This window comes from Brachyhypopomus gauderio, chromosome 11 (genome assembly GCF_052324685.1).
Source record: "Brachyhypopomus gauderio isolate BG-103 chromosome 11, BGAUD_0.2, whole genome shotgun sequence".
Lineage (NCBI taxonomy): Eukaryota > Metazoa > Chordata > Actinopteri > Gymnotiformes > Hypopomidae > Brachyhypopomus > Brachyhypopomus gauderio.
In genome coordinates this window covers 23,813,521-23,836,660 of record NC_135221.1, presented here as the reverse complement: position 1 = coordinate 23,836,660, position 23,140 = coordinate 23,813,521, and the positions used below count along the sequence as shown (strand labels likewise).

Here is a 23,140-nt window from a genome sequence, read left to right as displayed (position 1 = left end):
GTAATTTTTTTATCATTTTTTTCCATGTCGTACCCCACATACATAAATTACAAGTCGGTTGTGCTCCGCTAATTATGAGGAGCCAGTCTAAACCAAAAATGCCAGGGCCGATTTTTTTGTCCCAGTCTAGCCCTGTACCTCAGCTAAAACTGCTAATAGTTAAGACGGGATAAAAGCTGGTGGGCAGCAGTTATCATGATCTCACCTACCCCAACTAGGCTTCACTCATTGTGGACATAATTTGTTTTTCTTTCAGTGAAATGCTGCTATAAGAGAAAGGAGTATGCATGTTTGGACTGGGCCTGTTTCGCAAGAGTTTAAACACGCATGCCATAAACTAACAGGGCTGCACTTTAACAGCACACCAGGAGTGTTTGTTCATCTGACAAAGGTGAAGTAATGCACAGGACAGTCACTAGAAGAAGAGTGTCCAGAGTGTCCTGGTTCTGCCCGATTTCACCATATATTTACCACCACAACAGGACAAGGGACACCTGTTTGGATCCACATTGTAATCTGAGACGTAACCAGTTCCAGCACTTCATCTTGGAGTATTTAGTAGTATAATTGGATGTTACCATTGGCATGTAGATGCATCAGGAGTTGGTGCCACATGGCTGACATATCTTAAAGTTGTTGTTGAAATATAAAATTAAGTCAAAAATGTGCTTAACTCTAAGCATAACCAACACACATACATAAACAAGCACACACACATATACATTACAATTTTCCACTGTACTGCCATCTTAAGCAAATGAAGGAAACACATCTGTCTTATTTCAAAACTTTATTCCTTTCCTAAAAGTCGAGCGCTCCTTTGGTTAAACCGAATGGCATCTTATCACAGAGATATGTTTCTATCATAACGACAAACAATGTTTTCCTCTGAACAGCCCAGCCAATTCAGTACTCCTCTAAATTCAAACAACAGGTGTCTTTGTCAAACTTGAGGGACGAGAGGGGGGCAGGGGGGGTTTGGGGATGGGTGGGGGGAGGGGGGAGGGAGAGAGGAGGGGGGGGGTTGGGTTTCACTCTTTGAAACTGATATAGAGTGGGCTGTGTTTCCCAGGCTTTCCTTCCTCCACCCTCTGAATCTGGTGCTGAAGGACAGACCACCCAACTCTCAGCACTTTGAGGGAATGCTCTTCCCCACTGCTCCTATCCCTCTTCTCAGAGGAAGTCATTCATTTAAGCATTGCGTGCTTCCCTTTTGAACCAGGGAAGAAAATCAAAACACACATGTAGACACACAAAAATAAAATCGATAACCGGAGAGTTTTTAAGGCAAGAAAAGGGGCCTATATTATATATACAGTAACTCAGGTGATGCTTGAAGCTACCCACTGGCACAAAAGATGCATTTGAGTGTTGACAGGATGGACTGGACAGACAAGAGAGGATCTTACATGACCAGGAAGGACCTGTGCGGAGCCGAAGGGCGTTGAGTCTGTTGTCTCAGCCGGAGGATGAAGCCAGCCAAGATGCTCTCAGTTGACCGGTCTGGAAAGTGAACCATCGTCTCTGACAAATAGCTATGGCATTTTCAAATCTGGCACTGGGGGTTCCTAAGGGAGCCTTTTACAGTACTAACAGTGAACTGTGCACTGGGCAGAAAGTTGTTCTAAAGCTCCACCATAGATACAACAAGGCAAACAGGCAAACAGCTTCCATTTATGTCCCACGTTTTCCACATCCAGTCAAGTTGCTACTGTATACTAAAAATATATACCACATAAAAGCATATACTCAGCTTGTGTTGGGACTGTATGGTATTGTACACCATTTTCAATAGAGTATGTGAGGTTAATTATGGTAAATGAATAATATGTGTATATGTAAGATATAGTAGATGAACATATAAAAAATATGTAAAAGGTCAATGTATTGTATATAGCATACAATAACCAAATGTTACCAAACAGCATTTGTAGCATTCTATCAGGTGGTCCAAAAACTAATTAGCCACTTGGATAAAGATACACAATTAGATGTGAAGAGCCTTACAGTGCGAAGATGTACAGATTATGTTAGTGTACTTCATTAAATATGCATGACTTTGTATATTCAGACTTCGTACAACACTCAAGGAACGCAAAGTGGGGGGTGTTTTTTTTTCAGGAAATGTAAGAAATGCGTCCGTCACATAGCAGCAGACTGTGATCAAGTTCCTTCATCTGGAGACAGACTATGGGGAATTCTAATGTGTCGCATCAGAACCAAGACATTGGACATGAGTCTGCAAAACAAACTGGTGCCAGTGAAGAAACCATTGCTTTGCCTGAAGGACCCGCTTGCTTTGAATCTTGACTCGGCTTTTGGGTCTTGATGTGGAACCCTGCATTTATCAGGCATAAAGATCTCATTCTGTTAGGGAACTTGTAACACAACACACTCAGAATAATCGGTCTGCTTTGACTGGGAAAATGAACACCATTCCAAAATGCTAACCATATGTTCCATGCCTGTGAGATCAGAAATACTGTTACACATGTCCATAGGATCTCAGGCTAATCTAAAGTGAGAATCCTTTAGGAACTGTGGCACAAGGTTATGTGTCTAATCTGTACAAGTAATAATGTTAGAAAGTTCTGTATCCTGTGATCAAGCAATATTGTTATGGTTATGTTTAACAAGTTAGTTCTCTTCAATCTGTAAGTACCTTTCATTAACACTACTGAATATGTCTTATGTGCAGGTTTTAAAACCAGACATGACATGCAGTGGCTTTGAATAATTGGGTGCTTAATTCAAACCACAAATTAGACAAAAAAGACCCAGATATTAAAGAATGTCATTAATAGAGTACCACCCTAGCTATACAGAAGAGAAGGCATGTAAACCAAAGAAGGCATAACTCATCTGGCATATAAAACATTAGATTGGTCATGGAAAGTCATGTCCACCATTAATTTTGCTCTCTTTTTTTTTGTTAAAACGCTTACTTCACCCTACACTTTGTTCATTACAGCGAAAACATCTGGCTGACAGGTTTCTCTGTCTTAAAATAAGTTGAGTAGTTTCATCCCCCTCAACTGGGGGAGCAGAGAACAGAATGTGATGTTCAATTACTTTATGACTTTGGATCAGCAGTTACACTAAAGGTCAAGAGAGCAAAAACTGGTTTGTATACATGGTAATCTGGCACAGGGTGGCAATGACAGAACTGAAAACAGAACTGACTGAAATCATTTAATTATGTGACTTTAAACTTTGTATCCTTTTTAACGGCCTTTGTGCGAAAAATAGCAATGTTATCAAAGTGGTATATGGTCTTGCAACATAGATGTCTTATAACCAGTGTTGGGAATAACGCTGTTAAAAATAACGGCGTTAGGTAACGGTGTCATTTTGTCAGTAACGGGATAATATAATTAATTACTTTTCCTGTTGTTACAACGCCGTTGGCATTACTGGTCATTAAAAGCGGTGCGTTACTATATATATATATTGATATACTAACAGTAATGCGAGCGGACACCTGCCCAGACTAGTGAGGAGTAACAGATCTCGATAGGTCACAGTTCTCGGTGTAACACCTGTTTAACTTAACAAGTCAGTAAGCGATTGGCTAAGGCAGCTTTATGGTAGCCAATCAGAGCCAATGTTTTTACACGCGTGCTGAAGCACACCAGTGACACACGACACGGAGAAGAGGCAGAAATGGCGAGTCAGGAGAAAGCCGAAGAAAAATTACAATTTTCAAGGTGGCGATATAAACATTATTTAAGAAAATACTTGTTCCTGAATGTCTACCAGACTGGGTATTTGATTTATTTAATTAAGAATAGAGGTTTTATTGTTAAGTTTACTCCTGTTGTGAACAAACCAGATGTCTCAGGTTGAGAGAATTTAATTTAATTTGATAGATGTAAATGCACTTTATATAGTGTAACTGTTTACTTTTGCTTTTTTTTTTTACAAAGATTTGGGATTTTAAAGGATTTTATCCTGAACTGGTCTGTTGATGTGCAATAAATATCAAAAGTTAAACTGATCTACTCATTTCAACTGACTGTGAAAACTGCTTTTTCAAAAAATCCTTATTCATTGGCATATGTAATGCAAAGTTACTTTCCTTAGTAACGAGGTACTTTTATTATAGAGTAATTCAGTTACTGTCACGTTGTGGGGGGCCCCCTACCGGTCGCCCCCGGTTACAGCGGCAGCGGTCCTGTTTTTGGTCACGTGATGTTCGTCCCTCAGGTGGGCGGGACCCGTGATCCGTCTCACCTGAGGGTCGTTTGTTCGTCTATATAGGTCTTGTCTTTGTACCAGTTGACTGCTGGTTATTATTTCCTTAATCTGGAACCATGCACGGGTTTTTGGTTTGCACACTTTCTATTAAACCATCCTCTTTCCCTGAGACTTGGCGTGATCGCTTCCTTTTTGAGTTGCTCACCCTGCCCGTCACAGAATAACCAGCCACCTTTCGGAAGCCGCCAGTCTCCCTTACTTTCTCCTTCGTTCGTGGTCATGTCTCGTGGTAAGTGTTTGTCTACGTGCTGTGTGTTTGTTGTGTATTGTCTGATAGAGTGTTGAGTCTGTCCCCACTCGTCCCGCCGTGTTTAAATGTTGTTTGTGTTTAAACCCGTAAAATCACACGGCGGTGACTAGAGCTGGGGACCAGTAGACTCCGCTCTCGCCCAGCGAAACTACCGGTGCCTCACATTGCGCACGTCCGTTGTTCGTTATCGTCTGTATGTGTGTGTGTATGTACGTTGTGTTTTAATAACGACGCGGACGTGAGCGAGTGTGTGTGTGCCGTGGTGTGTGTTTCGCTGGTGGTGTTTGTGTGTGTATGTAGACGGGTCCATCGATGCGTGCTGCGCGCAGAGATTCTCTCTGCTCCTTTCGCCTCGCTCACCCGATATCCCGTGGTGACGGGGGTGAGCGACTGCGAGCCAGAGGGACGCGTCGCTGTGGGCAAGCCGCTCGCGCATAGCTCTCTCTCTCCAAAGATCTACGGATCCCGTGGTGAAAACGGTGAGAGAGAGAGCTGGAGTGGGCGAGTCGCGCTCCGCAGAGCGCGCGCATCGGTGGGTCCTGTCCGTTTGTTTATGTTCTGTCTTTGCGTGTTCGTTTTGTCCTAGAGTGTAGCGTGCTTTGTTTTATGTATTTCCTCTCTTGCACCCCTCTTCACTGTGTGTGGGGAGGGGCCCATTAGAGGTCCCGTGCCACTGGATGTGGCACGGAGGGCACCTTGGGTGCGTATATGTTAAATGTTGTGTCTGTGTTTTTTGTTTTGTTGTTCCCCGGAGGGGCCCCCCCTAAATATGTTTTTGGGGGGGAGCTATGGGGTTCCTGAGCCACGACATGTGGCTCAGAAGGCACTGCTCCATCAGGAGACCTGACCGGTTGGGAGGGACCCCTGAGCAAAGAGGAGCCCCTGTACCCCTTTGTAGGCGGAGGATGCCTGGGGTGTAAGGACAGGGTGTCTCCTCATGCCAAGAAGGGGTCCCTTCCCCCCTGTGTAAAAGGGGGGTCAGTGGTCAGAGCAGTGCGCGTTTTGTGTTATGTGTTGTCTGTGTGCGTGTGTGTGTGATGTGTTGCAGGTCGCTCCTGGTGGTGGACTGCGGTACTCCCGGACCTAGTGGGGTCTCCAGGAGGAGACCCTCTCCTTCGAGCTCGGGGTGACCAGCGTGTCCCTGTTGTGGATTGCCAGGGCCCTGGTCTCTGGCGCTCCTGGGTTGGGTGGAGGAGTCCACCTTGAGATGAGGGGCCCCGGGGAGGGGTTCACTCCCCAGGAGTCTGGGGTGACCCCTAGCGAAAAGGGCAGGGGTCAGCTCCGAGCAAGGAGGTAGGTTTGGGAGGTGTTTGTGGAAGCCGTGGCCGCACCCCAGTGTGGCGGCCTGCACACATCCACACCTGTGACGTGTGTTGGGCCATGTGCTCCCGGTCCGCACACAGCGGTGGGGCTTAAGCGGCCTAAGGCCGGTTAGGGCGCAAGGGCCCTGTGACCGACCGGGGCGTGGTTATCGTCTTGTTGACGGCCCGGTCGGTCCAGGGTCCCGCCCAGGAGGCGAGCTAACCTATGTGTTTTATGTTTTCAGCTCCAGGACTGCAGGGAACGGGTCCCTGCCTGGTCTGCGTCCTGTGACGAGGAGCATATGTGTTTTGTGTTTTGTGTTTCAGCTCAGGACGGCAGGGAACGGGTCCCTGTCTTGTCCCCGCCCTCCCGCCCCTTTGTTGTGTTTTGTGTGCTGCCGCTGTAAGCCGCACATCCGGAGGGGAGTGCGGCTTTGGTGGGGGGGTCTGTCACGTTGTGGGGGGGCCCCCTACCGGTCGCCCCCGGTTACAGCGGCAGCGGTCCTGTTTTTGGTCACGTGATGTTCGTCCCTCAGGTGGGCGGGACCCGTGATCCGTCTCACCTGAGGGTCGTTTGTTCGTCTATATATGTCTTGTCTTTGTACCAGTTGACTGCTGGTTATTATTTCCTTAATCTGGAACCATGCACGGGTTTTTGGTTTGCACACTTTCTATTAAACCATCCTATTTCCCTGAGACTTGGTGTGATCGCTTCCTTTTTGAGTTGCTCATCCTGCCCGTCACAGTTACTAACTCAGTTACTTTTTTGAACAAGTAGTGAGTAACTATAACTAATTACTTTTTTAAAGTAACGTTCCTAACACTGCTTATAACATATTGGCATAGATAGATAGATAGATAGATAGATAGATAGATAGATAGATAGATAGATAGATAGATAGATAGATAGATATCTGTGTACAGTATATAACTCATATTCTAAAAATGGTTATATTACTGTACTACTGTAAAACATCTGTAAAAACTCTACTGCTGATTATTCCCTTTTTCAGGGTTTTACGTAGCCTATGTAAGACGACTTGTAACACCAAGGACTCACAGACCAATCATATGTCCAATCAAATTGCAGTATCTCACCATCAAAAGGTGATCTCACATTTCAATGTAAATGCAACTTCTAACACTGTGTGTCTGCTCAGTGATGCAGGAGGACGTTCAGCTGGGTGATCCATGCTGTTTGCTATGTTGGCCAGGACACAGGACATTTGCTGCTTCTGTATGCACTGTAAAAAGGTCTTAAGAGGCTGTTGAGCATAATCATAAAAAACGTTTGAGATATTTCATCGCTTCTCCTCCATGACATTTGTAAAAATGTGACATGATGAAAGCCTTGAAGACATAAAGCATAAGATTGTTCTCAGCACCTTCTTAAGCACTGCATAATACTTACGGATATGTCAAGCTCACATCAGCAGCACTAGAGAAGATTCAATACATTTTCTTTCCTTTTGAGTTGACTGTGTTCTTTCTGGTGTTATCACTAAGGTATGTCAACAGCTATGATTATTATTGGACTTTTCATATATCACCAGACAAATATTTTAAATAATTGTTTACCAATCCCTAAAGAAGGGGTTGGCCTCTGTAATAATGGTTGACAAGAGTGTTTAAATGTAAATGTGTTGAGACGTTTTTGGAGAGAAAGCCTGAAGGTTTGCTTTACTGCAGAATGGAGCTCTACAGTCTCATACAGGGACTGATGATCCAGCAGACTTCTGCTATCTTAAGAACAGCACATGCTTCTTAGTTGGTGTTACTGGGAAGAAAATAACCAGTGTTGGGAACGTTACTTTAAAAAAGTAATTAGTTATAGTTACTCACTACTTGTTCAAAAAAGTAACTGAGTTAGTAACTGAATTACTCTATAATAAAAGTAACTCGTTACCAGGGAAAGTAACTATTTGCGTTACAGTTAAAAAAAAGGTTATATGCCAATTAATTAAGTTTTTTTAAGCAGTTTTCACAGTCAGTTGAAATGAGTAGATCAGAAAATTGTTTAACTTTTGATATTTATTGCACATCCACAGACCAGTGCAGGATAAAATCCTTTAAAATCCCAAATCTTTGGGGAAAAAAAAGCAAAAGTAAACAGTTACACTATATAAAGTGCATTTACATCTATGAAATTAAATTAAATTCTCTCAACCTGAGACAACTGGTTTGTTTACAACAGAAGTAAACTTAACAATAAAACCTCTATTCTTAATTTAATAAATCAAATACCCAGTCTGGTAGACATTCAGGAACTTCAAGTATTTTCTTAAATAATGTTTATATTGCCTTGAAAGTTCTAGTTTTCTTCGGCTTGCACCTGACGCCATTTCGGCCTCTTCGCCGTTTGTGTCGTGTCACTCGCGTGCTTCGGCACGCGTGTAAAAACACTGGCTCTGATTGGCTATCATAACGCTGCCTTAGCCAATCGCTTACTGACTTGTTAAGTTAAACAGGTGTTACACCGAGAACTGTGACCTATCGAGATCTGTTACTCCTCACTAGCCTGGGCAGCGGACCGCTCGCATTAGTATATCAATATATAGTAACGCACCACTTTTAATGACCAGTAACGTAAACGGCGTTGTAACGACAGGAAAAGTAACTAATTATATTATCCCGTTACTGACAAAATGACGACGTTACATAACGGCGTTATTCGCAACACTGAAAATAACAAACATGTCAGTTGCACAGGTTCCTGACAGAACATACGTAGTCCATCCATCACAGCTGAACACACTCACTCCCCACTTCACTAGAAACACTTGCACCTACATGCACCAACATGTTACATGCTAACAAGCACTTGCTTAGGTGCACTTTATATACATCCATTTTAGGCCTGCAGAACTCTGTTAGCACTGCTGCACTGGTATGACTGCACCAGGAACAGTAGTGCTGCAACAGAGTTGATGAAGAGAGTCTCTGAAAGGGTGAGAATAGATGAGATCTCAGAAAGCTCCAGGGAGTACTGCACCCTTTGGTCAGAGTAATGATGGAGACTGGGAGAGGTGAGATCAGAGTAATGATGGAGACTGGGAGGAGAGGTGAGATCAGAGTAATGATAGAGACTGGGAGGAGATGTGAGATCAGAGTAATGATGGAGACTGGGAGGAGATGTGAGATCAGAGTAATGATGGAGACTGGGAGGAGAGGTCAGATCAGAGTAATGATGGAGACTGGGAGGAGAGGTCAGATCAGAGTAATGATGGAGACTGGGAGAGGTGAGATCAGAGTAATGATAGAGACTGGGAGGAGAGGTCAGATCAGAGTAATGATGGAGACTGGGAGGAGATGTAAGATCAGAGTAATGATGGAGACTGGGAGGAGATGTGAGATCAGAGTAATGATGGAGACTGGGAGGAGATGTGAGATCAGAGTAATGATGGAGACTGGGAGGAGAGGTCAGATCAGAGTAATGATGGAGACTGGGAGGAGAGGTCAGATCAGAGTAATGATAGAGACTGGGAGGAGAGGTCAGATCAGAGTAATGATGGAGACTGGGAGGAGGTGTAAGATCAGAGTAATGATGGAGACTGGGAGGAGAGGTCAGATCAGAGTAATGATGGAGACTGGGAGAGGTGAGATCAGAGTAATGATAGAGACTGGGAGGAGAGGTGAGATCAGAGTAATGATGGAGACTGGGAGGAGAGGTCAGATCAGAGTAATGATGGAGACTGGGAGAGGTGAGATCAGAGTAATGATGGAGACTGGGAGAGGTGAGATCAGAGTAATGATAGAGACTGGGAGGAGAGGTCAGATCAGAGTAATGATGGAGACTGGGAGAGGTGAGATCAGAGTAATGATAGAGACTGGGAGGAGAGGTCAGATCAGAGTAATGATGGAGACTGGGAGGATATGTGAGATCAGAGTAATGATGGAGACTGGGAGGAGATGTAAGATCAGAGTAATGATGGAGACTGGGAGGAGATGTAAGATCAGAGTAATGATGGAGACTGGGAGGAGATGTAAGATCAGAGTAATGATGGAGACTGGGAGGAGAGGTCAGATCAGAGTAATGATAGAGACTGGGAGGAGATGTGAGATCAGAGTAATGATGGAGACTGGGAGGAGAGGTCAGATCAGAGTAATGATGGAGACTGGGAGGAGATGTAAGATCAGAGTAATGATGGAGACTGGGAGGAGATGTGAGATCAGAGTAATGATGGAGACTGGGAGGAGATGTAAGATCAGAGTAATGATGGAGACTGGGAGGAGATGTAAGATCAGAGTAATGATGGAGACTGGGAGGAGATGTGAGATCAGAGTAATGATAGAGACTGGGAGGAGAGGTCAGATCAGAGTAATGATGGAGACTGGGAGGAGAGGTCAGATCAGAGTAATGATGGAGACTGGGAGGAGATGTAAGATCAGAGTAATGATGGAGACTGGGAGGAGATGTAAGATCAGAGTAATGATGGAGACTGGGAGGAGATGTGAGATCAGAGTAATGATGGAGACTGGGAGGAGAGGTGAGATCAGAGTAATGATGGAGACTGGGAGGAGATGTGAGATCAGAGTAATGATGGAGACTGGGAGGAGATGTGAGATCAGAGTAATGATGGAGACTGGGAGGAGATGTAAGATCAGAGTAATGATGGAGACTGGGAGAGGTGAGATTAGAGTAATGATGGAGACTGGGAGGAGATGTGAGATCAGAGTAATGATGGAGACTGGGAGGAGATGTGAGATCAGAGTAATGATGGAGACTGGGAGGAGATGTGAGATCAGAGTAATGATGGAGACTGGGAGGAGATGTAAGATCAGAGTAATGATGGAGACTGGGAGGAGATGTAAGATCAGAGTAATGATGGAGACTGGGAGGAGAGGTGAGATCAGAGTAATGATGGAGACTGGGAGGAGAGGTGAGATCAGAGTAATGATGGAGACTGGGAGGAGATGTAAGATCAGAGTAATGATGGAGACTGGGAGGAGATGTAAGATCAGAGTAATGATGGAGACTGGGAGGAGATGTGAGATCAGAGTAATGATGGAGACTGGGAGGAGATGTGAGATCAGAGTAATGATGGAGACTGGGAGGAGATGTAAGATCAGAGTAATGATGGAGACTGGGAGGAGATGTAAGATCATTTCTGCATTGCAGCAGAGATGTTCCAATCTCTGACTCTAATAATTTTAGTATTTCCATTAATAAATGTTTCTAATGAAGTGGGTGGGCAGAGATCACATTCTGGATGTTAATCAAACTTGCAGTGGAGTGGTATGTCTGAACCTCTAAAATTGAAACTGTGATGACCCACCTAGCAGGTTTGATGACCAAACACAAACTTGTCACCAGCACCTTTTAGGCAAGCAGCAATTAAGAAATACACCCACCAATTTTTTCATTTTTATTAATTAAATGTCAACTCTGATAATTAATCTGTGCCCATGAAAGATCAGGTCAACAACTCAGCAGGTAGCAGTGACACTGTTAAGTTGTCTTTTATTAGGGGCTGATCACTTTAGTGTCTGTTGTGCTGCCTCGCACAGGAAGATATGACTAACTATCTAACTAACTAAAGATGCTGAGAGAAAAGTCAAGCAGTGAGTAGACAGCAGAGAGACAGAGAGGGGGGACAGAGAGAGGGGGGGGGGGGCAGAGAGAGGGGGGGACAGAGAGAGAGAGAGGGGGGGGACAGAGAGAGAGGGGGGGGGTCAGAGAGTGAGAGGGGGGGGAACAGAGAGGGGGGACATAGAGAGAGAGAGAGGGGGGGGCAGAGAGAGAGGGGGGGGGCGGGGGAAAGAGAGAGGGGGGGGGACAGAGAGAGAGAGGCAGTCCAGATTCGACACTGTGGTCCTGCGGAATGCCTAAAAATAACGGCGATGTGAAAAGATTACTTACATCAGTCTCGTCTGAACGTTTCACCATAATTAACTCGTGGGCCTCTATTTGTCATATTCTGACAGTTCATGTTTTGGGGGCAACCTGAGCTTTGATTTATTTGTTTAAACAAGAGAGCTGCTCAGCGCCCTCTAGTGGAGAGGAAGCCAGCGGTATGCAGTTGCTGTTGAGTGTATTTAAGTTGAGCTAGCAGTGATTTATAAATGAATGTTATGTACTAAGTCATAAACCACTGCAGCAAAATCATATTACGTTAAATCCATCAATCCATTGCAGTTACTAAATATATGTAATGTCATATGTAAGCACCGCCACTGTTTAATCTGTAAAAGTACAAAAATACAATGCAATTAAATTCAGTTCAGTTGGCGACAGATCAATAAAAGCCACGAAGTATAAAAAATATAAAATATAAAAACTAATGTAGATACATTCGTGTGTTTAATGTAGATACAATTTAATGAGAACTACAACCACGCATCATATTCTCAGAAGCAATATCCTCAGGAATGTTTGTGCCATACGATCATTATAAATTACGGTTTACAGGCAGGAATGTTGACGACAACTTCAGTCCTATGTGATTGCAATAACTGGTCATTATGCCAGATGTCTGTGAAGAAGAAAGAAAAAAACAAGGTAAAGTATTTCCTGTGTAGATTTCCTGTGAAGTCTGCATCATGTCCCTTTTCTTAACTGAAGCAAAGTGAAACTGCAATCTTTCTCTCTATATGGATGTGCGTCTTGTAATAGTCATCAGATGTTCACTTATACAAAACAAGTGACAGACAACCAGCAACCTGAGTGACTGGAAGAGCAGTAGAGAAAGAGACAGGGACAGGACAGAGAAAGAGAGAGAGAGAGAGAGAGAGAGAGAGAGAGAGAGAGAGAAGAGAGAGAGAGAGAGAAGAGAAAGAGGGGGAGAGAGAGAGAGAGAGAGAGAGAGAGAGAGAGAGAGAGAGAGAGAGAGAGAGAGAGAGAGAGAGAGAGAGAGAGAAGAGAAAGAGGGGGAGAGAGAGGGAGAGAGAGACAGAGAGAGGGGGGAGAGTGAGAGGGAGAGAGTGAGAGAGGAAGAGAGAGGGGGAAAGAGGGAGAGAGAGGGAGAAAGAGAGAGGAGGGGAGAGAGATAGAGTGAGAGAAAGAGGGAGAGTGAGAGAGAAAGAGGGAGAGAGAGGGAGAAAGGGGGAGAGAGAGAGAAGGAGAGGGAAAGAGAGAGGGAGGTGGAGAGAGAGGGGGGGAGAAAGGGGAGAGAGAGGGAGAAAGGTGGAGAGAGAGGGAGTGGAGAGAGAGAAAGGGGGGCAGAGAGAGAGGAGGAGAGAGAAAGAGAGATGGAGGGGTTGACCAGCTGGATTGCCATGTAAATAGTTGTGAAGATAGGTAGGGCTGGCTCAGAGCCATGGACTGCACAGAGGCCTTCTAACATGTGTTTGGGGCGAGATTCCTGCTCTGTGCTGAAGAAAGAATAACACTCTTGTTCAGATGGAGTCATTTTCTCATGATCACACACAGACACTTCTTTAGACAGCCCAGTGTATGAACTTGGAGCAGCACAATCACATGTATCAGCAGTCTGGCCCAATTATTCTCAAGTATTAATTATTACTTATCTATCTGCCAACTTATCTGCCATAAATGTTCATTCTGTGGTATGAGATGTTTGCAAACCAGCACAAATCCAGAAAAAAAGCTGCTACATAATTAAGACAATCACAGATAGCATAAAAAATTCACACAAAACTTTATGGGCTGGACACGTTATGCTAAATCCTTGGGGAGGCTAATTTGCTGAGTGCAGAATGGTTGTATGCCATCCTGCCGATCAAAAACATGACAGTTCATATATACAGTTTAGACCGTTGGCTCAATATTCCCTGATATTTGTTTCAGACAGCATGAAATTTTGCATATCACATATTAAGTGTAGAAAATTTAAATTTCAAATTTTCAAAGGTTAAAAGAAAAATACATACAAAACATTCAAGCAAGCTGTGGCAAAAAAAATATAAAAATAAAAAATGCTGTTATGTTGCTGGGACATCACTTCAGGGAATGCCTGACACAATCCATTTTCTCTCAGTAAACAGAGAGCATATGAAACTAATTTGTATAACAAATGTTGGTTTTAGATGTTTCTCATCAACTGGTGGCTCTTCATGAGCCGGGTCACTCTGTTCGTTAGGAGCTAACGGCAAAGAAAGCCAATTAATTAACGCCGGCTTTTATGCGGGGCGGTTAAGCCGAGCAGACCCTTGAAACGCTACACCGGTACCTAAATCCGCATGCATCTGTCCGTGTCTTCACTCAGCCGAGGGCGTGCGTACCCCCCGGCCTTGACAGAGACTGAAGGACCACCTGTGTGAAAGGGGAGACCCACCATGTTATGTCTCTGCAACGGAATAAAATAACACAGAATCCAGCTCTACAAATAACTCCACAAGGCGGATCATTTTTCCGGGCGCGGGCCGATACAAAGGTAAAATAAGAACAGATGATATCATTCGCACGAGAGGGGGTCAGGGCTGCTATAGAACACACTACGGTTAGTCCCAATCATCCTTGCGAGGGCCCAAAATATGGCATCTCTTACCACGCTGTGTGCAGACTAGTGACAGGTCATGGCACTGGTGCAGTCATTCTAAGGACATGGACTATGACCTTCAAAGACTGTAGCCTGCTCTCCTTTACCCTTGAGACATTTCTACTCTGGATATTTTCTCTGTCAGCCCTCCACTATTTCAACTATAAAATGTAACTGACCAGCAACAGATGTACAGATGTAATAAAACAATCGGATCTGAATGACTGCATGGTAGAGCTGAGGCCCAGAGTGAAGGGAGTGAACGTTCGCGCTGTTCCCCATTTCAGGGAATTACAGGGACAGTGAAAAGACTTGAAAGTATAGCTCTTGAACCATGCGTCCTCACCCCCCCCCCCCCCCCCCCACACACACACACACACACCCCACACCCCCCCCCCCCCCACACACACACACACACACACACACACCCCAGTCTCTTTGCACTGAGGAACTTCTGAAAGATGTGTAGATTTGCCCTTTGTCATGCGGTGGAGACCTACAGCAGTGTTGAATGGTCTTGATACATAACTGCACAACTGCGCTGGTGTATCACTGATTCTACGGCACGGAAGAATGGCACAATTCCTCCGGTGCTGAGCGTGTGAATCAGTCAGTCTGGAAAATGCTACTATAAGGTAATAAGCATCTGCTATTAGAGATACATTAACTTTGATATCCAGCTAATTATATTGTCTGAAGCGTAATGTGTTTTCATGTTTGGAGCTTTGTGTTTGTTGCTGTCATCTGACTGTTCAGATACTACTTATAAACTCAGATACAACTAACAAAGTTTATGAATGAATCAAGCTCACTCCACTAGGGTTCACACAAGAAGTATACGTCATCCATCCTATCTTCAAGAAAATATAATATTGGTGTTACATTAAAACAAAACATTAAAATAATGGCAGTACATATGTAATGTACAAATCCAAATGCATCAAAATATATTTGGTATTACATTTGATTTGACGCATGTGAACACCCTAACAGGTTGTCCTAACATACATGTTTGTGTTGCTAGTAAAATGGCCCACAACGAGGTGTGTTTCAGAGCTAGTTGCCATGATACTCCGCCTAGGGTATTATTATTTCCCAAGAGACTGTTGGGCTAATGATAAATCACGACTCCATCCGGTGCATGCGTTGTTCTCTGTGCTAAACCGAAAGTTATCCAGACACCGGGGATTTCCTGAAAAGACAAACCTTTACCTTTTGAAACACATTCCTGATAGAAACATTTTTATTTTGGCCTCCCAAAATTGACACTGGAGTGTTTCTGTAGCTCATGGCTAATAGGATCTGACTTTGACTTTGTTTGTATTACAGAGACGTGTAAGAATTCATGATCCTCCACAACAGCTTTCTTCTTCTACAAGTCACTGCTTGTTGAGCGTGGTGTATACAATATACAGTTCCAGATTAAATCACAAATCATACCTAATATTCCAAATAGCATTGTTGTTCTGTGTCTTATAGAGATAGAGCACATTCCCCTTCAAACAGCAGGTTGTTTTCCCTCTAGGAACAAGATTCTCAGCAACATGATCAATTCTAAAGACCTATTTTGTAAAAATAAATAACTTTGATGTAAGTAATTCACTTACAAAAAGCTAATCAACAGCTTACAAAACACGGCACCCTGCACTGATTTGATTATTAGCAGCTGTTTATATGACAGTAAAAGTGTATGTATGGTAATGCATTTTCTTAGTCTTATTTCATATTTTATGAATATGAGTCTGTCCCCTCATCCAGGTATTCATCTAATTTAGTAACACACCTCATCAGTAGCGTTTTTATTGTAAGGCTGCATTATAGCAGCCGCTTAAAAGATATATAACCACAACAGAAGACGAGCAAGCACCTGCTTCCAACCAGGAGGTGGAGAATTGCTTTCATTAGAAGTTTAAACCCAGCTTCTCCAGTGACTCGTAACTCTGCAGTGAGGGATCATCACGACTAAATGTGTCTTGAGAACTTTAGGCGGGTTGATGGAGGCAGCTGCTTCTCCTACTCTAGTCCAAGATCTGGAGGAGACGCTGCGCATGGGTGTGCTGATGTAGGACAGATGTTGGGAACGTTAGGGGTGGAATAACTTGCCTTCTTTACATGGTGAACATGGTCATATTTTTTTTGACGCGATAACTTTTTAATTAGTCGGACTTTGCGCACGATGATCATATAGTGATGGTGATGTTTAGGGCTGTCGGACACTTGAGCACTTCAGTTTCGCTCCAGCGCGTCTAAGCTCTTCACAAACGTCCTCGACCCAGTCCGGTTGGTACTGAGTTAATGAAAGAGCGGTGATCTGCACCACCGTGACTAAAGTTGGAGTAAATCATGTTTCTACGGTGAGAAGAAGAGATGCCAGCCAGGCGTGGCTTCGTTTGAATATCCGATGTGATAATGTTCCGGGAGTGTGTATATAAACGCTCATTCAGTCTGATCCACTTCACCTAGTCATGAAAGGTTCGGCTGGTGAAGTAAGTTTCTGGTGAGGTTCTGCATGGCTTTGACTTGAGCAGCGTCTTCAACAACTCCTTGAATCCTGCACATACCCGCCAGGTTTGCGCCATGGCGGAGGTCGGCGGATTTATCGCAACTATCGATTTGGATTTACAAAGTTTTCCTGCTCTGGGGACTATGGTGGACCCGCCTGCAGGTCTGGACGAACGACTGGGTCTGATGGAGGGCAGATTACAGCGGGGCTCCCGGGCGGATCTGGACCACCTCACAGGGGTTCTGCGGCGGCGGCAGCTGTACTGTCGGACCGGCTTCCAGCTGGAGATACTCCCGAACGGAACCGTACACGGGACCAGACAGGACCACAGCAGATTCGGTGAGGACCGGTAATAACATTTAACGCTCAACCGCACCTGTTCCAATACCTTTCAGCGCTGAAATCAAATACATTTGATGTGACTTGAAACTTGTTTCATATAACGCTGGTGCTGTAAAACCATCATATCTACAGCCTAAAGTGTGTAGATGAAGATCTGGACATGCCTTCATGTCATGTCTGCTATGTGAACTCTTCTACAGTGGCTGTCCAACAGGTGAGCAGTTACTAATCTGCTCTCCTGGGTCAGGATGAGAAGCTCACAGGTATCTCCTCCACACGTGGAGCTCATCATCTGTACAAACTTGTTCAATGGATCCCAGTAGACTGAAGCGCGGGAGTGCGCAATAGCACATGCACGCGCGCACACTAATGATAGTGTTAATATAAATCACCCAAGGAGTGTTCACATTAGCGTGCTAAACTCATGAGCTCAGTGCACAGACATGTGGGTTTGACTGTTTCTGTTACCCATAGTCATTCTGCAGGTGCAGGCGCGCTGAGAAGGCTGAAATAACTCTAAATTAAAGCATGACCATTGTGGAATCCAAAGAAGTTTGGTGCTTGTTTTTGGGCCAAATCAAGCCGTGTTACTGAATTGGGTGGTCCGCGCGCACAAATCTGGCATCCTCAGCGCGCAAATGCAAGTCAGACTAGTTACAAGCAGGCGATGGGTTTGATTAGATGCATCTGAAACACGTTTCTCCTGCATCCAACGTGCGCTCTTCAGTTTTAAGTGCTATGAAGTACCTGATCCAGATGCAACCGAGAAGCAAGACCACATTCTACAGTTTAGTCTTTAACTAAACTAAATATGAATAGCTTTTTTAAAGCAATGTTTGTTTCTGTGCTCTGAGAAAAACATCAAAAGAAAATAAAAATCAAGGTAATATTAAATGTTTATATAACGAGAAATCAAATATATGCTGAGGAACTTATGAGTGATTAAAATTTAACGAACTAGATGATAAAATCTGCTGAAGATGAACTAGAGAAAAATAAACGTTTGTGTCTTGTCAAAAGCATCAACTTTCTCCCATGAAGTAGGCTTTAGTTCACATCTTATTGTGAATAATACGACCATAGTTAAAAGTTTCAAGTAAAAAAATGCACTTATCTCAAATATCGTCAAAGGACAAGAATCTATTTAAAAAGTGGCATTCCAAATGTGTCTTGAAGGTCCCTCACCAGCTCTTCTATGGCAGGTATCCTGGAGTTGATCAGTCTGGCCGTGGGGTTGGTCAGCATCAGAGGAGTCGACGCTGGCCTGTACCTGGGAATGAACGAGAAAGGGGAACTCTATGGATCGGTAAGTCAGTCTCACCTGGGCCCAGTACTACCCAGGCAGTGTTCAGTGTCAGAGAGCAGCCACATAAATGTGTTGGCGCTTGTGTAAACAGGACTACAGCTTAGAGGATCCCCACAGGGTTTAGAAGATAGTAGTTCATTCACTTCATCTCAAGTCTTCTTCATGATGAGGACGTGGAGAACCCCAAACTAAACCGACGTCTTTCATGCTGCATCTCACACCCCTCTGACCTTAGAGAGACTCTTCAGCACTCGGACATCAACTCCAGTTTCTTCTGGTGGCTGTAACAGTTGGCTTCTCCCAGTTACCTTGTTTTTTGGCCTCTGAAGTTAAGAGACAGCTCAGAATGCACCTTAAATCCTAAATTAGGATTGACTCTTCATTTTGCTCCACGGTCACCAAAATATTTACATTTTTCTTCCATACACATGAAGCATTTAGAGTATGCACACACACGCACACACATGCGTGCACACACACACACACACACACACACACACACACACACACACACACACACACACACACACACACACACACACACACAGGGGATATGCAGCCTGTTAATGCTCTTGGTTTCTTGTATATTAGTGTGCAGTGGCGCGGGGAAAGTGCTTTACTTTGGTCGAGTGCTCAAATGGCAACACAGACCAGGATGTGGTCACTTTTTTGTGCGCTTGCGTGTGCACAGAACACCATTTATAGGAAAGGTTCTCAGACTCCCTCTCAAGGGCCCTAGGCATGACTGTGGGAGAAACATGATATCAGATTTTCACACACAATAAGCCAGGACACTCACCAAGTGTCTGTGGGTCTTGAGAATTGGAGTGCACTTATTGCTGTGAAGAATTTCTTCATGTACAACGTGATGACAGCCTTTTAAAAACACAGCACACTAAAGCCACAGGCCAGTACATAGCTACTCAGCATACTGGCCAGTAGAGACTAAGACTGGTACCTGTAGAGACCAAGACTGGTACCTGTGCTCATGGGCAGGTGAAAGTAAATCTTGTCCTATGACCTTCTAAAACTTTAAATGAACACCTCAGCCAGGAAGGTGCTAGCATGACCACAGTTTGTTTGCTATTACCGGCGTGAAAATTCTCAGATTGCGCAAAAGAATTCACCTTCGTCTTTCTCTAGGGGTCAGCATTAGAATTTCCTATGCCAAATCACATGCACCAAGGTGTATTCTGCTACAGATAGTGCCTATTTCAAAGCAGGAGTGTAGATCCCTTGATGGTAATTGATAGAGGTGTTAGCATAATAAAATCCAAGCTATTTATTATGTGTCTGAAATAAGCAATAGGCTCTTGAACAGGACTACTCCCAATCTCACAGAATCAGAAAACAAATGAAATCAGACGGCTCAGTTATTGGACAGTGTAATTAAACACTCATTTATTAATTACTTCCACTATTGGGGTGTTTGTTCTGGAATCTGTCTGAGTAACTCACTCAACTAGGCATTTAAATCAGTTCTTTAAAAATGTTTTAGCAAGCTTTTATTTTAAACAGTCAGCCATGTTAGTCAGTATAAATGAACTGCCTCGACACCAAAACTCAAGCTGTAGCCATTGCATGTCGGCCCTTTGGCAGGAGACCCAGCGTAGCCCTGAGGTCTATTGTTCCATACGGCGTCGTCAGCCAACAGAGGTTCACCTGCTGAACCCAGAGCTCATCGCTCAGAGAGGCCCGTCAGTGGTGCGGTAGCAGCAGGCCACACAGACGCTCGCTACGGGTGCTGGGCGCACACGCGCACGCTGAGACTACTGCGTCACAGGGAGAAACACACTCTCCAGGCAGACGGAGAGGTTAGCAGGGCGGCGGAGTGATTTGGGGTGTAAGCTGAAAGTCTGCTGTGATGGCTCCCCCCCTTTTCACTGGCACACAGAGCACCTGTTGCCTGGAATAGTTTCCAGTCATTTGAGGCGTCGCCACCAGGGTAAACGGCGCGCCGTGAGAAAATGTTGCCGGCATCTTTTTTCTGTTAGTTTCCATGGAGCTTTGGGATGGGAGATGTTCATTAGCTCTGGAAAGTGCAGACGCATAAGCATGAATGTAATGTTCCTGTTAACAATGGCACAGCCTCTCACAGCACAGGTTTTCCAATATCCAGGGAGAAACAAATATTATGTGAATCATTCACAAGTTGCTTAAAAGTCCAAAGGACAATATTAGTTTACTTAAAATATTTTATTGCCCTTTGAAAATAAAAAGTATAAATGTGGAGGTTCGTTTACTGTGACTTTTTAAAAAACTATATAAGTACATGTTTCTAATGACTAAGCACAAATTATTTTATTCATCTCAGAATCTGTTCCTTGTTGGCATTTTTTTGTAGAAGAAGCTGACAGCAGAGTGTGTGTTTCGTGAGCAGTTTGAGGAGAACTGGTACAACACGTACGCCTCCACGCTGTACAAACACCCGGACACTGGGAGGTTCTACTACGTGGCACTGAACAAGGACGGTTCACCTCGAGAAGGCGGCAGGACTAAAAAGCACCAGAAGTTGACTCACTTCCTGCCCAGGAACGTAGAGATCGAGAAGATCCCCCAGGCCTACAGAGACTTGTTCCAGCACAGGTGACCAAACTCCAGCCAGTGGTGCTGGGGGAAGATGGGGAGGGGGGGGGCGTTGGGGAGCACACAGACACAGAGCCTCCCTCTCCCCCCTCGCAACTGTTTAGATTTGCCTTCTGGTCTGAACCGAGGAGTCCCTGTCCAGCGGTGACTGAGATAAACAGTACGTGTGTGTTCCTGGATGGTTCTGTTTCCTCTCCTTAAACCACAGATCCGAGAGGACATTCCTCCATAGGCCGCCTGGTGCCAAGTGGTGTACTAGGTGCTCCCTTCATGGCCTTGGGGTCACGCGATCAGCTCATCTTCAGACAGCCGTGTGAGTGTCCACACCATTGAGCTCTTGAGGATCCACACGTACAGCCTCTGCCTTCAGCTGCAGGAGCGTTTAAATGTCTTAAGCACGATGAAGTATGATGAAGATCTTCAGGGCCTGTCCATGTCCACAAACCCAAGACTTGGATCACGATCATTTCTAATAACACCACACCGTTGGGCAATAGGAGCTAATCTCATTACTAGTGCCTTTCAAAGACCACATGCACCTATTAAACACAGTAGGCACACACAGACCATCATGTTGAACTTACAGAAAATGTCAGTTATGTCAATACAGTACTTAACTAAAAATGTTAAGAGTTAAGGGGAAGAAGAACATTTTCTTCCAAAGATGCACCATCCCATCTCGATAAGAGGAACGCAGAAGTGAGACATTTTAGACAATCGTGCATTTAAGGACACACGAGAGGATGAGAGGTACTGCTAAGTAATAAAACTGGCCAACTTCTCCTTAAACACTAACACTCACTGATGAAAAAAGCGAAAGAGAGGACTGCAGGGTGTCTAAAGAAGACCACCTAAGAGGAGGACACATCAGGGTGGAGTGGAGGAGACCATCTCCAGTGTGAAACACTGGGAGATAAATGAGCACTTAGCACCACTCTGTGAATCCTCTTCTTTTCTTTTGAAGGTTCTGGAAAAATTCAAAAAATTGAAAGCACTCTAGAAAAGTGATGTTATTTCTAACGAGACCAGGGAAAAGCTATGGTGGACACAGAAAGGTTGGGTAGGAGTGTTGGTCAACTCACAAGGAGTGACTTGTAATGTTCAGGCTGTCAGGAACATTATTAAAATGGTGTAACAGCGACAGGTGTAAATATGGATGAACCTATTTATAAGATGTACAATATATTTATTTTCAACATATAAAAATAATTCTAAATCTATATATAAATATATTTATTTATTGCAAAGTCTCTATTTTGTAATGAACTTGAAATTATAAGAACTGTAGATTCTACTGAAATTATACAGAAGTCATAACAATAATTTCATGTGAATGACAATTAAATTGTCCTGCTATTGAGTCTTCGTTGTGAGTGACCGTTGCGGTAGAGGTGGGGGGAGAGGTTGGGATTCTCTGTAATAATTAAAATCTTGTATGGAGAAATATATCAAGTTGACTCATTGAACTGAAACCTTTTAAAAGACATTCACTCTTTACAGTATGATCATAAACCTTCAGCCTCACTCCTAGCAAACACCATGTAGTCTGCTATGGCTAAAAACACTGGTCCTTAAACACCTAAACCCAAACACCTTAACAGAGGGTTGCAGCACCACACCAAGGGATGAAAATAAAGCTGACAAATCTGCTTTGCTTCAGCAGAACAGTGTTGAAGCAGTGAGCCATCCATCTCACTGGAGATGGGAATGAGAGCTGATGATGTAGACGGCTCTTGGCTCTGGAAACCTGTGAGAACCCTCTCCCCAAACGCACCGCAGACGTAAATCAAATGTCTGCAGCAGGCAAAACAATAAAAGGGGACGAGGTGGGTCCTCATGTGACAGACCTGCTGAGAAACGGGCCCCCAAGACGCTTTCCTCCATGAAAACAACAAGGATCGGTACAAATGGGGAGGGTCTCTCCCAAATGGACCCAATGTATTGTTTGTCTGCACAACAGAAGACTCCCATAGCGACTAGCCGGGGCTATCCCAACGTTGCTCTAAACATAAGCTTTTAGTCCGCTTACATCATCAACCATGGACAATCTGGATTCATAGCACACTCCAGATTTATAAACGTATTCACAATCATACCCTTAGCCAACATTTGACAACATATTGGGCTTGGCTGTGGCCAGATGATTGGATGTTCACA

General features: G+C 44.2%; 1 protein-coding gene across 1 annotated transcript; it reads left to right on the top strand.

The window, feature by feature from the left end:
• The first annotated feature begins 16,192 nt into the window (after positions 1-16,192).
• On the top strand, positions 16,193-22,372 carry fgf16 (fibroblast growth factor 16). Its single transcript, XM_077022806.1, has 3 exons — positions 16,193-17,088; positions 18,294-18,397; positions 20,742-22,372. The coding sequence occupies exons 1-3, from the start codon at positions 16,824-16,826 to the stop codon at positions 20,985-20,987; spliced, it is 615 nt and encodes a 204-aa protein (XP_076878921.1). The 5' UTR covers positions 16,193-16,823; the 3' UTR covers positions 20,988-22,372.
• The last annotated feature ends 768 nt before the right edge of the window (positions 22,373-23,140 follow it).

What these genes read in the sequence shown, in the direction of transcription:
- fgf16 (XM_077022806.1), top strand. Translation starts at nt 16,824, where the DNA reads ATGGCGGAGGTCGGCGGATTTATCGCAACTATCGATTTGGATTTACAA. An exon ending in ACAGGACCACAGCAGATTCG is followed by an intron (nt 17,089 to 18,293) that starts GTGAGGACCGGT and finishes CTTCTATGGCAG; the next exon opens with GTATCCTGGAGTTGATCAGT. An exon ending in AAGGGGAACTCTATGGATCG is followed by an intron (nt 18,398 to 20,741) that starts GTAAGTCAGTCT and finishes ATTTTTTTGTAG; the next exon opens with AAGAAGCTGACAGCAGAGTG.